This window comes from Theropithecus gelada, chromosome 1 (genome assembly GCF_003255815.1).
Source record: "Theropithecus gelada isolate Dixy chromosome 1, Tgel_1.0, whole genome shotgun sequence".
In the NCBI taxonomy this organism is placed as follows: Eukaryota; Metazoa; Chordata; class Mammalia; order Primates; family Cercopithecidae; genus Theropithecus; species Theropithecus gelada.
In genome coordinates, this window is record NC_037668.1 from 43962672 (window position 1) to 43977637 (window position 14966).

The 14966-nt window shown below is 56.9% G+C and overlaps 1 protein-coding gene and 1 long non-coding RNA gene across 3 annotated transcripts in view; one reads left to right on the plus strand and one right to left on the minus strand.

Moving 5' to 3' along the window:
- EPHA2 (EPH receptor A2) overlaps window positions 1-12178 on the minus strand; it is a 31681-nt gene extending 19503 nt beyond the window's left edge. The window contains exons 1-3 of one of the 2 annotated variants that reach the window (XM_025354011.1): window positions 11919-12172; window positions 7038-7105; window positions 4521-5190 (exon numbers count right to left, since the gene is read on the minus strand). In XM_025354011.1, the coding sequence (XP_025209796.1) occupies window positions 4521-5190; window positions 7038-7105; window positions 11919-12003 (823 nt within the window). In that variant the 5' untranslated portion in view covers window positions 12004-12172. Of the gene's footprint in view, window positions 1-4520; window positions 5191-7037; window positions 7106-11918 lie in introns of both variants that reach the window. The other variant, XM_025354021.1, reaches the window with a different exon arrangement.
- On the plus strand, window positions 11281-13406 carry LOC112604703. Its single transcript, XR_003115268.1, has 2 exons — window positions 11281-11825; window positions 13048-13406. It is a non-coding gene; the product is annotated as an uncharacterized LOC112604703 (long non-coding RNA).
- Window positions 13407-14966: the final 1560 nt, after the last annotated feature.

Consider the following 14966-nt stretch of genomic DNA (forward strand, 5'->3'; position numbering starts at 1 on the left):
CCTCAGGCCCTGGTGGCTTCTTGTTCCCAGCAGGCCCTGTCGTCCCTGCAGAAGGGGGGCTGCCCCCAGGGCCCGATGGCTGCCAGCACCCTGTCCCTTTCACACACACCCTAAGGAGCTATCTGCAGGCACATTCCTCCACCATTGATAAGCACCGCTCCCCACCCCAGCCCCTGCTCCCCACCTCAGCCCCCGCCTCCAGCCTTTCATCTTCTGTTTGCTTTCCCTCGCCTCCTTCCTTCCGTTCTGGGGACCCACTTACCTCCAGGAGGGAGAAAGGGAGGGTGAGAGGGAGGGAGAAGCTGGTGCCCGCCCAGCGGAGCTGCCAGCACCTAGCTTTGCCCCCAGCGTGAGCTGAGGGTGGGGCAGACAGGGCACAGAGGTGAGAGCTACCACGGGGGGCTGGGGGTGCTGCCACCATGGTCCCACCTCTGTAGGCCAGAAGAAACATCACAGAAATAAGGCCCAGTGAGACTTCCCAAGGAGGGGACAAGCCTGCGAGCCATGGTCAGCAGCTCCCAGAGTCCCCCACCTGCGGAACCACCCACGATGTGATGAAACAGGAATCCTGCCACAGCCCCCGCCACGGCCCGAGACCACCCTGTCTAAAGACCGCCTTCACCAGAGCCATACCCTGGCCAGGGGCTCCTCCCTGTCAGCTCTGGACCTTAGGCCACTTGGGCTGCAAACAGTGGGACCTCTCCTCACCACACTTGAGTCACACAGTCAACAGCTTCCCCGGGGTTCAGACTGAGCCCCAGTGGGAAACCACAGGAGGGAAGCTCAGATCACCAGGTTGGCAGCGTCCTTCAGGGCCACAGGTCCGGCCCACTCATTTTACAGATTGGGGTGGGACCCCGAGGGGACGTGCTATGGTCATACAGCCTGTGGGTGGAAGGACACACATCAGGGGCAACTGCCTTCCTGTACCAGGCCCCCGTTCTTTTGGTGACTGTTCACTGCTTCCTCTCTGGACCTCAGTTTCCTCATCTGTAAAATGGGGATCAAGTCCTCATCCTCTCCGGGTTGTGTGTGAAGAAAGAAGAAAGCCCTGATTATGAGATGTTCAACATGGTGCCTGGAATGGGGTGTCCCTATGAACCGGGGGATCATGAAACAGTAGGGAGGGGACATCCCCAAGGGGCTGGGCCCCCTGAGGGAGCAGGGGCCTCTCAGGAGGGAATCTCCAACCCCCCACAACCCCAGTTCTGGCCTCCCAGCTGTTCAGCTGAGCCGCTGGCCAAGACTGCTGGCCACCTGCTCACCTGGCCAGCGGTCCCCAGGGCTGAGGCGCCAGCAGGGGCCCCGCCAGTTCAGCTGCTGAAGCCAGCACAGGAAGCGGAGACAGGGAGACAAAGCAGCCCCCAGGGACAGCGGTCAGCCCGAGTGACTCCACTGTCCGTCCAGCAGGCAGGGCCAGAGGCGGGAGGGGGAACCAAGGGAAGCTGGCTCATTCCTGACATAGTTCACGGGAGCGCTCCGGGCAGCGTGCCCACCTGCCGCACACAGCACCTGGGAGGTGCCTCCCTTCCTCTGTCCACTTAACTCTTTCCTGAGCTCCAGGCTTCCTGGGGAAAGAACCCTGAGGAGAAACGGACAAGCTGGGAATAACCTAGACAAGGTGTCAGGTGACCTCAGGGTGCCCCGCCTTGCTCTGGGTCTGGTTTGTCACCAGGAGGAGCCCCAGTGAAAGAATCTGGGTCTCCAGGCCTGGGGAGGGTCCAGCAGGGAGGGCAGACCCTGTGCCTCCCTCTGGTTCTCCCTCAATGTGCTCAGCAGTGCCCTCTCCAGGACCCCTGCCTCCAACAGAGCCCCCAAGCCCCTGCAACAGACCCTGCCATCCCCAGGACTGGCCAGAGAGCCTACCCCAGGGCCAGGAGCTGAGTCAGGGATTCCAAAGGAACTGGTCACTTCCCGCCCCGTTTCCTGACCCATCCTGCAGCCTGGGCACCGCTGCACTGCCTGGATTCAGATCCTGATGCAGCCACATCTTAGCTGTGTGACTTCAGGCAAGCCTCTTTACCTCTCTGAACCTCAGTTTCCTCATCTATCAAATGGGATTGATCACAGTCCCTGCCGCACAGAAAGGCAGTGTGGATTCCACTCGCATGTCTGATAAAGTGCTTGCTTGGCTCAGTGCCTGCCCCTCCGACGGCTCCTGTCTACGGTAGCGACTGTCATCACTTCCCGCAGCAGCATGGCCAGGGGCTGCTGAGAAAAGTCTAGAGGCATAAAGAGGAGCCAGCTGGGTGTTCCTGGCATCTCACGCACCCGGCACCCATCCACACTGAAAGGAATTTTGGTGGGAGGAGCCTGAGGAGGAACAATCCGGCAATAGGTGACTAGCGATTGACAGGGTCCCACCAACTAAGTAGGAAATTTCGCTCTTGGAAACTTGTCCTCCTGCTGGGCTGATCTTCCAACAGGGGGCTGCTCGGCTCTCTGCAAACAATCTGCCAGAACCCCGACCCCCCACCTCTAGAGGAGGGAAGGCTGCCCCCCTTCCTGGAGAGACACCCCCACCCCAACCGTCCGCTTATCTCTATGGGGCCTGTCTCACCAGCCTGTGGAAAGTTTTCAGCTGCCCCTCACCCCCACCCCCGCATTCTTGTGCGAGGATGTCATGTAGGAGGAGCCTGCTCGCCCCACTGGGCTGCCTCGTCCCGGGGCCCCCCCAACCCGCAGTCATTGTCTGAAACTGGGAGTGTGCATTCGAGGTCACCAAAAGCAGGGGCCGTTTGGGGAAGGGGGGCTCACTCAGCACAGGGGAGCTGGGAAGACAAGGGGGCAATGGGATGGGCCGGAGCAGAGCCTACACCACAGGCTTATGGCCAGAAAGGCTCGTAGGGAACTTCTCATCCGGGGTTTACAGACCGTGTTAAGTAAGGTTCTGAGGACTTGCTTTGGGAGGCAAGTGGGGCCTATCACAAAGGGCTTCAGGGTCCTCCAACCCTTCAACCCCCTCCAAGGGCTGTGGGATCCATGGCTAGAAAACAAGCATAAAGTCTGCTGGTGCTGTTGAACTTTCTCATTTGACTCAAAGGAAACCCAAGGCCAGAGATGAGGGGGGATTTAGCCAAGGTGTGTGCATCGCAGCCACTAAACCTCCAATTCCTTAACGTCCCGCTTATCTCAGCAAAGAAGATGCCAGAGAAAGGGGATGAGCCAGCCCTCCAAAGGTCCGCCTGCATTCCACAAATGCTCTGCCTCATGGCAATTTCCAGAAAAAGTCACCCATTGAAAATCCACATTGCTGTGGAGATTGCCGCTGTCACTGGCCCTGGCCACACCACGCCACAGCTTCCTCCATGTGAACTCACTAATGCCCAAGCCTCATTCCCCAAGGAGAGTCTGATTTAATTGGCCCTTTTCTGGGCCCAGTGTGTCATCTATAGAGGCCCCAATGGAAAATCAATAGAGGCCCCAATGGGAAGTCTGTGGCCCTGGGGAGATTCAGACAAGAAAGGCAGACCCTTGGCCCCGCTCCAACCTCTCCCTCAACAAAAGCATTTCCCAAAAGCTCCGCTGGTGATCCTGAAATGCAGCCAGGGGATGTGCACCCCGGGTCCAACTCAGTCACTTCTATGTACAAAAGAGGAGTTTGAGGCTAAGTACCTTGCTTAAGGCCACATAGTGAGTTGATAACAGACATGGAACTCGCTCCTGGTACTCCACCATGGGACCACAGTGCCGCTGCACAGGAGCTACTTAGTATACATTCGTGGGATGAATCAAAAATAACAGCCACATTTAAAAGTACTTACATGGCAGGCACTGACCTAAGCGCTTTACTGTTAAGTCATTTGATTATCACAGCCACCCTACGAGATAGACGCTATGATTATCTCCATTTAACAGATGAGGAAACTCAGGCACAGAGAGGTCAAGGAAATGGCCTAAAGCCACACAGCTAAAAATGTAGACCTGGGATTTGAACACAGCCATTCTTGTTCTAGAGTCAACAGTCATAAAATCCACATTCTACTGTTTCTCAATTCATTCATTCTTTTTTTTTTTTTTAGACAAGAGTCTCACTCTGTCACCCCAGGCTGGAGAACAGTGGTGTGATCTCAGCTCACTGCATCCTCCACCTCCCAGGTTCAAGCAATTGATTCTCATGCTTCAGCCTCACAAGTAGCTGGGATTACAGGTGCATGCCACCACACCCGGCTAATTTTTGTGTTTTTAGTAGAGACGGGGTTTCACTATGTTGCCCAGGCTGGTCTCAAACTCCTGGGCTTAAGTGATCCACCCACCTCAGCCTCCCAAAGTGCTGGGATTACAGGCATGAGCCACCGCACCCAGCCACAATTCATTCATTCTTAATGTATGAGTTAATCCAGCCTTAATAAGGAAACTGATGTCTGGGAAGGATCTATAATTTCCACTAACAGAACTAATGTGTGTCAAAGCAGGGATGAGCCTACCAAGATCCCACGATTCCAAAGCTAAAGACCAGAACCTGGGAATGCAACCTGTCACTCCAGAACCCCTTCCCTGCCACCAGAACCGTCACTCACCCTGGCAGGCATCCTCCACTTTCTCGTAGCCTGCCTGGCACAGGCACTGCCCAATGGGCACCAGCCACTCGCCATCCACTGCGCAGTGCATACGGGGCTCTTCACCCCCTGGTGGCACCACAGCATGGTCCACACAGGTGCCAGCCACAGTGGCCAGGGAGGGTGCATCAGAGCCGGCGATGGTCTCAGGAAAGCGGGCCAGGCTCTGCAGCAGCTCGGGGCACTTCTTGTAGTAGACACGGACGGAGAGCAGCGCCACACAGGCACCGATATCCTGGAAGGCCAGGTAGAAGCCTTTGCGGGTGAGCGGCCCCACGGAGCGCTCCTCCACGTTCAGTTTCACGTGGCGTGCCTCGAAGTCGCTGCTGACGGTGATCTCATCGGGCGCAATGGTGTCAATCTTGGTGAACAGGCGCTTCTGGAAGTTGGTGCCATAGTCCAGGTCCGACTCGGCATAGTAGAGGTTGAAAGTCTCCTTGCAAGAGCTGGCGCCGCCAGGGAAGCTGTTGCAGTCGCGCACAGTAAACTTGAGTTCAATGAAGATGCGCTCGGCCTCTCCTCGGTACACCCAGTTGGTGCGGAGCCAGTTGTCCTGGTCACCAGACATCACGTTGCACACGGAGTACATGTAGATCGGCATGTCATTCATGATGTTTTGCATCAGGTCCCACTGTGAGGGGAAGACACAGGTTAGCGTGCGCAGGCGCCTAGGGAAACTGAGGCCCAGGTGGCACAGCAGGGCACTAGGAAGACACTTTCTGGTACATGCTCTCCCGGTTCTAAAGTGAAGGAAACTGAGGCCTGGGGCGGGTAGGGGATGTATCCATAAGTGGCTGAGCCAGAATCTGGCCCCTGGTCTCGCTCTCACATATCTGGAAGCTGAACCTCCCTATTAGACTGTGAGCCTGAGGGTGGAGTCCAGGGCTCCACGGGACCTCAGGTGGGTTATGCTCTCTAAGCCGCCATTTCCTCATCTATACAATGGGAGCAAGACCCCCTACCTCGCAGAATTGCTGTGAGGATAAAGGACAGAATATCTACACTGGCCGAGCACAGTGCTTGGCACAAGGTAATAGGCATATGGGCAGATAGTATGATTATTGTTACCGTTAGTATTATTCAACGCACACGCATGTGTGTTGACAAGCACAGGAGTGGCATTAAGTCAAAAACAACGGATGATCCTCTCCATCATTTAGAATCTGGCTTTGGAGCAGATCAACACGTTCCTCCCTCCCTGGATCACAACTCAGCCTTCTCTGGAAAGAATTCCCAGCTTAAGCCACAGTTGGACCAAGTGCCCCCTGCCATCCAGCTCCCACAGTTGCCCATGTTCCCCTTGCCCTGTACCCCTTGCCATTTATCAAGGTGCACTTGGTACGGCACATGGGGACACCAACATCTGGGCTCCCACACAAGATTCTGAGCTCCTTGGCCAGGGTCTGCATCTAATTCACCTGTGTCCCTAGGGCCTGCCTGAGACAGAGTAGGTGCTCAGGGAAGCGTTTGTTGAATGAATGAACAAAAGAATGGATGAAAGCACAGGGGAGGAGGAGAGAGGCCCAGGCTATACTGTGGGACATTGGCCAAGGCCCTACATGCCCTTGGGCCTCAGTTTCCCACTCTGTATAATGCCTGGGTTGTATTAGGTGACCCATGTTCCCTCTCGGCTAGGCTTCCAGGATCCTAGGAACCTGCTCAGGGCTACACCCCAGCCAAGCCTGCCCAGAGCTAGGGTGACTAGGGACAAGAACCCGACTCATGCAGATCTGGCCAGCTGTGGGGACTATTCCAAGTAGTCCCTGGGAGACAGTCCCCTCTCTCAGCTCAGGGCCCCAGGACGAACTCAGCAAGGGCCCACTGTATAGAGAGGGAAACTGAGGCCCCAAGAGCCGCAGCATCTTCCCCAAGATCACACAGCAGACACACACAGCTGGGGGGAAAAGCCTCCAGCCCCTGCCCCCACTCCTGGTCACATCGGGACAGCATAGAGGGGAAGACCTGGGTGAGAATGAGGCAGAGAAATGCAGCCCCCTACAGGAAGGGGAAGCAACAGCTGGAGGTGGGAAAGGGGCGGGCAGGAAGGAACTTGATCAGGTTTTCCTGTTCCCTGTCTCTTCTTCACCTCTCACCTCCTGGGCTGAGATCTCAAGACAGGGGACACCTTTAACCCCTTCCCTCCCAAGAGGTGGATGGGGGATGTCAGAGATCCCTCTGACTGTCAGCCTTTCTGGAACATGGAAGGCCCAGCTCCACTAGGGCCTTCTCTGTCTCCCCAGTTCCCCCCACCTTTCAGGCTTACACCTACCGCCCCCAGTACCTTCCCATGCCCATCCAGCCCCGGCCTGGGCCGGCTGCCTCTGAGTCTGGTGTGAGAAGCTGGACCCTGAGCCCGAGACCTGGCTGAGCTGCTGAATTGAAGCCATGCCCCATGCTCCCTGGGCCTCAGTTTCGCCATCTCTACAGGGGACCAGCAGCTCCATTCCCACACCCTCCCCACCCCGAAGGCTTACGTACCCCTTTGCCATACGGGTGTGTGAGCCAGCCGAGCTCCCCTCCAGCTGCAGCAAAGTCCAGCAGTACCACTGAAAGAGAGAAGGGAGAGGGGGTGAGCCTGACTTCAGGAGTCAGACCATGGCAGAAAAGGTGAGGATCCCTCCAGGAACCCCAACTCTTAGACAGAGAGAGACCCCACCACACAGGGTCACCATACCCAAGAAAACCATCCCTTGACTCATGAGGGAAACAGGCCCAGAATGTTTCCCTCATGAGAACCATGAGGGATGGAACCCAGCTGAAGCCACATAGCAGGTTGGGGTCAGGACTGGGCCTCTTGTCTCCCAGGCCAGGATTCCAGCCATGCTGCCCTCCTCTGTTAGTCCCCAGCTGGGCAGAGCAGGCCAGGGAGCTCAGCCCAGCAGGAGAACAGCAGCTGGGCAGAGAGCTTGACTGAGCAGGGTATTAAATGACACCACACCGCCCCGTCTGCTTCCTTGAACAAGGCCCTTCGGCAGCACTTCACATGCATGTGGGCCTTGGGGACACTGGTGTCTGCTTCTGCCATATTCCCCCCAGCAGGAAACACACCAAGCCCACTCAGGTCATGTGGCACACACATATGCACCCATATGTACACGTGCATCTTGTGGCACTCCAAGAAGAGAGTCCTGTTAACAGGTGGGAACAGCTCCAGGGTGGAGGAGGGAAGGGGGTATCTGGAAACCGATCTTCTCACCACAAAAGCCACAGAGCAGGCAGGATAAATCCCTGAACCCATAGGGCCCCTAAGAGGGGCCCAAAGATACACACAGCTGGCGAGGTCCCCTCCCTGGGAAAGTCACTCCCACCGCCCCTGCCCCTCACATCCTGACCACTGCCCTGCCAGAGGTGCCAGAGTTTCCTGGGGAATCAGGGATGAAAGCCCTTGTAGGGGACATTCTAGGCCCAGAGGGACCAGGTATCAGGACCATCCTGTTCCCAGAGAGGCAACTGGAGCCTGGCGGAGGGATGCACTCCCAGGGGCTTCCCTAGACCAGTCCTGCCCTTGGGCTCCTCCCACTGATCCACCCCAGGTTCTCCGCCAGGCTCAGAGGCCATAGCCAAAACCTAAGACCCTAGGTACTGCCCCCGCTCCATTTCCAAGTAAAGTCCAGGTAGCTGCCAATAAGTGCTGCCCTCCCTAGAGGGTAAGGAGATGGAAAAACTGAGGCACAGAACCCATGCAAGATGGATTCAGAGGGTAAAGCCCTAAGGTGGGGGTAAAGAAACCAAGTCAATGCTTCCTTTGGGCCCTGGAGCATGAGGGATCTGCCTCAGAAGCCCCATTCCTCAAGGCCAGCACCGGAGAAGGACTCAAAGGGTGGACAGAGCTCCAGGCAGGCTGGGAGCAGGGATGGACTGGTTTGGGGAGATGGGAGCTGGGCTCTGAGGGTGGTCTTGGAAACCCCTTCCTGAAGTGACATGGCCCTCCTACCTGGGCTGAAGGCCCCAGGCTGGGGCGTGAAATGCTGCCATCCCCACTACTGACCAGGCCAGACCTCTCTAAGAAGGGTCAGGCAGCCCAGACAGGCAAGAGGAAATCCCATGTGGCACCGGCCCCATGGCAGAGGCTGTGGGGATAGGGGAGGGTGGCTGGGGGCAGCGAGGTGGGCAGGGGCAGGGATTTGTTCAGACATGCCCAGGGCCGGGGCTTTGAAACTCACTAACCCCACTAGCAAATGGAATGTTCCAGCTACACAGGAAGGAATCTGGAGGCTCCTGATTTCAGCAGGGTGGGTAGGACAAAGGTTCCTCACAGTCCTGCAGCCCCCCCTCAGATTGACAGGAGGCTGAGGTCTGTGCCCAGGTGAGAGGGCTCACCGCTACCAGGCTTCTGAAGGGTTAACCTGGCATGGAGGGCCCTCCCTTTCCAGCCTAGGCCTGGCTCTAGGAGTAGCACAGGGCTCAATCAGAGAAGAAAAGAAGCCCTCACGCAGGAAGAAGCCCCCCCCCAGCCCCGGGTTTCCAACCCCGGCCCCCTCCCAGGGAAATTCCCTCAAACCAACCACCAGGAACAGGAGGCGCCCAGCGCTGGGTCCCTCCGCCCTGACGCGGGCGCGGCTCTTTCCCCAGGTTCTTCCAGGGACAGAGGCTCCCACTTCCCTGGAAAGGGTGGGAGCCTGGGAGCCCCTCAGCTGCCCCAGACGGCTTCCTGGAGAGGCTTAGGCTAAGCAGGGCTTATCCATGAGCCCTCTATCCCCTTACCTTCCCATTTCTGTGGGGAAAAAAAAGCAAAAAATACCTCCTTCTTTGCCATGAGTTCCATCGTAAGTGCCATCTTTGTGGGTCCACATTGCTCCACAGTTTCCTCCACAAATGCAGGACTACCACCCACTGCCCTGTGGTTCCCTCCCTGCTCCCCCCATTCCTCTCTAACCAAGACTAGCTGAGCCCTATAGGAAGTGGGGAGGTGGGCGCTCTGGGGAAAACATGAAAGAAAAGGGGAAGGGGACAGAGGGCAGACTGGGCCCCAGCAGAACCAGAAACCAGGCACTTTCTGGCACTCTCCAGACCTCTTCCCATCAGCAGCACCCCAGCTCAGCACCCCCTGCCACCCGCCCAGGCCTCTGCCCAGCTATGCCAGGAAATCTACCATGACACCAACCATAAGGCAGGCAGGGCCTTGGCTCCAGCGGCCAAGAAGCGGGATGCTCAGGTCTGGTCCTCTGTTCAGAGGTCCCTGGTTGGCAAGGACTTGGGCCTCCCTCAGTTTCCCCATTTGTAAAAAAGAGGGCAGATTCAGTAGCTGTTGACGACCTAACAGGAGCCACGTGGGCAACCAAGTACAGCCTAGGGGCAAGGGGGCAAGAAAGAAGTCCACAGCAGCCTGGGGGTAGGTGAAAAAGGCACCTGTGTCCTCCTGCCTGCCCCTAAGCCACCCCCAGGCCGTCACAACGCATCCAGCCTGGTTCCCAGGAACTGAAACCAGCAGCTGCCAGCTGGGCCATCATGCCCACGCCCACCTAGGCACACTTCTCTAGGGAGTCTTTCACAGGGACTCAGAGTCAAGCAAAAATGTACCCCTACCCCAGTGCAATACACAAGCCTTTCCTCGTGCACCCCACGGGGTGTGGGGGTGGGGTTTAACCACAGGCTGGGGAGAGGTGGGCGCAGGGGACAAGAACAAGGCAGCTCCAGGCTTCCAGGCCAGCTCGGGGCTGCAGCAGCAAAGCACCCGCCTAATCCCCCACTCCCCATGGGCAGCCGAGGAGAAAGGCCTGTAGTGATTCCAGCTGTCTCTCCCCTTCTCTCCAACCACAGTCCCTCAGGAAGGGGGAGGACCAAACGTTGGTGGGGCGGATATTGAGGGTGGCAGAAATCCCTACCATGAGTGCCTCCTGCAACCAGAGGTCCCAGTTGAGACCCGGGTCCTGTCACTCCAGAGACTGAGACAGGATGCCACCGCCAACACCTGCCACTGCACAACGGCTCCAGATCTGGCCTCTTTTTCTCCCAACACGGAACAGCAAAACCTTCAAACCCAGTTTGGGAGGCAGAAAAAGAAGGAAACAGGCCGGGCACGGTGGCTTATGCCTATAATCCCAGCACTTTGGGAGGCCGAGGCGGGTGGATCACCTGAGGTCAGGAGTTCAGGATCAGCCTGGCCAACATGGTGAAACCTTGTCTCTACTAAAAAACACAAAAATTAGCCGGGCGTGGTGGCGGGCGCCTGTAATCCCAGCTACTCAGGAGGCTGAGACAGGAGAATCGCTTGAACCCGGGAGGTGGAGGTTGCAGTGAGCCGAGACTGCCCCACTGCACTCCAGCCTGCAGTCTGGGCGACAAGAGCAAAACTCCGTCTCAAAATAAAAAAAAAGGGGGAACTTCTCACCCGCTTCCCCTTGTGGAGCCTGCGGAAACCTCGCTCTGCCCAGGCAGGCGGGGAAACCTTGCCCTCACTGTTGGAAATTGAAGCTGGCCTCGGCTGGGTGGACAGGAAGGTCCTCGGCCAGGGCAGGAGCCCCATCCTCACCGCGACCTTAGCGGAGGGACAACACCCCCACTACACACCCGCCACGCCATGAGCAAAGTCTTCGGCCCCTCACCCTGCGCGGCTCCGGGAACACTGGGGCGGGGGTGGATGATTCAGTCCCCCACCCCCGGGTGTCCTGACTCCCTGGTGGCCCTGGGCTGACAGCTCCACACGTAGGGAGGCCCCCACCTGCCGCATTTCCTCGTTCTGAGTCACCCTTGCTCAGAACGCTTGACTTTGGGACTTCCTGTCCGCACTCGCTGCCCCTAACCTGCCCCGGGAGCCCGGGAGTGCGGCTTGGGAAGGAGGGAAAGGAGTGTGTGAACAGGGATTGGCCCGAACCTTCCTCCACGCTCTCCCCCGGCACTGGAGGTGAAGGGGGGCATGGAGAAAATCTCAGGGAACACGGGCTTCGCCAGGGGGCTCCCGTCTGCCCGAGCCCCCTCCTCAAACTGCAAGGCCTGCACAGTATGCCTTCTCCGCAAAACCCCGGCAAGTGGGTTAGTAAATTCAGGTCACTAAGAAGCTGAGCCCGCGGAAAGCCTCCCAAACACCCACTTCTCTAGGGCACTCCCCAAGCCCCCCGCCGGGACGCGTTCCCAAAGCCGCCGCCTGGACTGCAACCGCGTGGCCTGCGCCGCGTCCTCTTCTCCGCAGCCTCCGAGGCCCGTGCGACCAAGTTGAAACCCCTTATTCTCCGGAGCCCCTATGACCCCGGTTGGGGGCCAGGGCTCGCCTCGATCGCAGCCCGTGCGCCCTCCGGACTCCAGCTCGCCGGCACTGGGCGGCACCAGGTCGGTTTCCAAAGTTGCGCGGGTGAAGACGCGCCGGGCCCTGGGGGGCACTGGGGCCCGGGGGCCAGGGGGCCAGACGCCGCGCGCACTCACCTTCCTTGCCCTGCGCTGCCGTGGCCGGGGCCAGCGCACAGCCCCACAGCAGGGCGAAGCAGGCGCGGGCTGCCCAGAGCTCCATGCCGCGCTCCTTGCTCTCGGTCCGATTCCCCGAGCCCGGCGCCCGCACACCCGCACGCCTGCACGCCGGCCTGGGTGTCCGCTCCCGCCAGCCAACCCGCGCGCAACTTCTGCCCCTCCTGCCCAGAGTCCTTAATGGAAGTTGGGTGAGAACCGACTCCTGTTCATTCATGCCCCGCGTGACGTCACCGAGGCCACGCCCTCAGGAATGTCTTTAAAGGGGCCGGGCTGGCACCCGGAGGAGAGGGAGGGGAAGTCCGAAGGGGTTTGGAGGAGGACCTTGGGGCCCTCTGGACTCGCGGGATCTCCGCAGGCCCTCCAGAATTTGAGCGTCTCAAAGCGCCAGCGCCCCTACGGGTTAGTCCCCAGGGATCTCTGAGCCTGGGATCCTCGTTGCAAACGTGGAATGGTTTTGCGCTGAGCCATACCCATTCTGTCCTTCACCTCTGAGACTGAGCTCAATGCGACTGAGCTCAACGCTGGCCTGAAGGCCTGAGCTGAAATGGATTGGGGGTCCAATAAGCAGTTGCCTTCTAAGCAGCAGGCCTGGGAGAGTGGCCCAGAAATAGACCCGGATGCCCTCCTTCCTAAAACCCTTGAAGAGTGTACCAGGCTGTTAATGGTCAAGAAGAGTATCTCTGTTCAGAAGCCTCTAAGCCTACTATTATCTAAGAGTAGGTTCATTTCCTCTGGCAATGGATCAGACATGCACTATCTTATTTATTAATCATTCTCATCTGGGAGGCAGGGGTCATCAAGAGGAAACTGAGGCTCCAAGAGCAGAAACAACATGCCCAAAAGGTGTACAGTTCATGGGTAGTAGAAGTAGGATTTGAATCCTGGCGGTCTCTGCTTGAACCATTGCTTCTTTTTGGGGAACGGGGGAAGGGGCGGCCGTGCAGAGCACCCCTAGCCCCCAACCCTGGCATGGCAGGATTGGTTGATAGGTTTTGACACTTTGGAGGACACCTGCCTACCACCTGCCCCTTGATAAGGCCTCTTCATAAAACTTCCTCAGACATGAGCTCATCTCCCTTCCTGACAGAAGCGGCTAGTGTGAGTGAAACAAACGGCAAATGTGCTCTGGCCAGCCTGCCTGGCCACCCACGGCTGCCTGTTGGCCAATCACCATTTGACTAGTCTAGGAAGAGCAACTGTGGCAGGCCTGATTTCCTGGGAGGCCCCAGACTCCCTTTGCCTACCTCTTCCTCTCTGACCCCATCCTTGCTTCGATGTCCGGGACCTGCTACCCAGGCACCTGGGTCCTCTCTGCCAGATGTGGACATCTTGGCCTCTTGCCTTAGTGCCTGTTCTTGGGAAGCGGGTCCAGACGTCTCTTCTGCAGGAGGAGAGGAAGGGTTAATTACAGGTGTTGGGGTTAATTAAAGCCTTTGACCAAGAGGATAGGAGGAGAGCCTTGGTCCTCTGAGAGCCTGTGAGTGTGCAAGTGCCTGTGAGAATAAGTGCATGTGTGTGACGGTGTGAGATTGTGTTGAATGTGCATGCATGTGTGTAGACATGAGAGTGTTGATGTATGTATGACTGTGTGTGTGTGTATGGACATAAGTGTTGTATGTGACCAGGCATGGCAGCTTACGCCTGTAATCCCAGCACTTTGGGAGCCCAAGGCAGGCAGATCATTTGAGGTCAGGAGTTCGAGACATGCCTGGCCAACATCGTGAAACCCTGTCTCTACTAAAAATACAAAAAAATTAGCTGGGCGTGGTGCCACTCACCTGTAATCCCATCTACTAAGGAGGCTAAGGCTGGAGAATCACTTGAACCCCGGAGGCAGAGATTGCAGTGAGCGGAGATTGCACCACTGCACTCCAGCCTGGGCCAGCAAGACTCGGTCTCCAAAAAAAAAAAAAAAAAATTGGTATATGTGTGTATGAGTGTGTGTGCATGGGCATGAGAGGATTTAGGTATGAGTGTGTGTGAGTGTGTATTTGAATGTGTGGATTGTGTGGATGTGTCTAGATGTGTGTATGAATGTGCATGTGGGTGTGAGAGATTTGTGTATGAGTGCATGCGAGTGTGGATTTGTGTATGCATGTATTTGTGAGTGTGCCATACTTCGCAGTAGTTGTGGAGTGAGTCCGCGAGTTTCTGAACAAGTTATTTCACTTTTCTGAGTCTCAGTTTGCTCACTGGGAAGATGTAAAGCCTATTTCGGAGAGTTACTGTAAAGATCAAATAAAGTCATGCATGTAAACTACGGGGGCCAGAACTACAGAAAGCACGCATGAAATCTCAGCTGTTACTGGGTTACACACAGTTCAGCAACAGGAAGCCACATCCGTGGAGAGCCGGGCATGTGTTGTGCCCGGGGCTCTGCGGACAGGCACATGGGGTGTGTGGATGAGTGTGAGCATGTGTGTAGTATGTGGTTTGGATAAGTGTTTTGCATGTTGTATTGGAGCCTCTGAGCTAGGGGTACTGGTGTGTGTAAGACTCCATGTGAGTTGCGTGGAAGCCACTGCTTGTACATGTATGTTATATGCCATTTGCAGGCTCCATCTGTCAGATGTGTCACTAGAGGACACACTACAGGAGGACAGGGATGTTTGTAGAAAACAGGCAGTTCCTGGGCCAGACACGGTGGCTCACGTCTGTAAACCCAGCACTTTGGGAGGCCAAGGCAGATAGATCACTTGAGGTCAGGAGTTCGAGACCGAGCTTGTCATCATGGTGAAGTCCCATCTCTACTAAAAATACAAAAATTAGCCAGGCGTGGTGGCACACACCTGTAATCCCAGCTACTCGAGGTGGAGGCTGGAGAATCGCTTGAACCCAGGAGGCGGAGGTTGCAGTGAGCCAAGACCGCGGCACTGCACTCCAGCCTGGGTGACAGAGTTAGAGTCAAAAAAAAGAAAAAAAGAAAACAGTCAGTGCCTGATACACACTAGATATTCAGCAAACCTCCGCTGAATGAATGAACTGAGTGAATGACAGTGTTCCAAG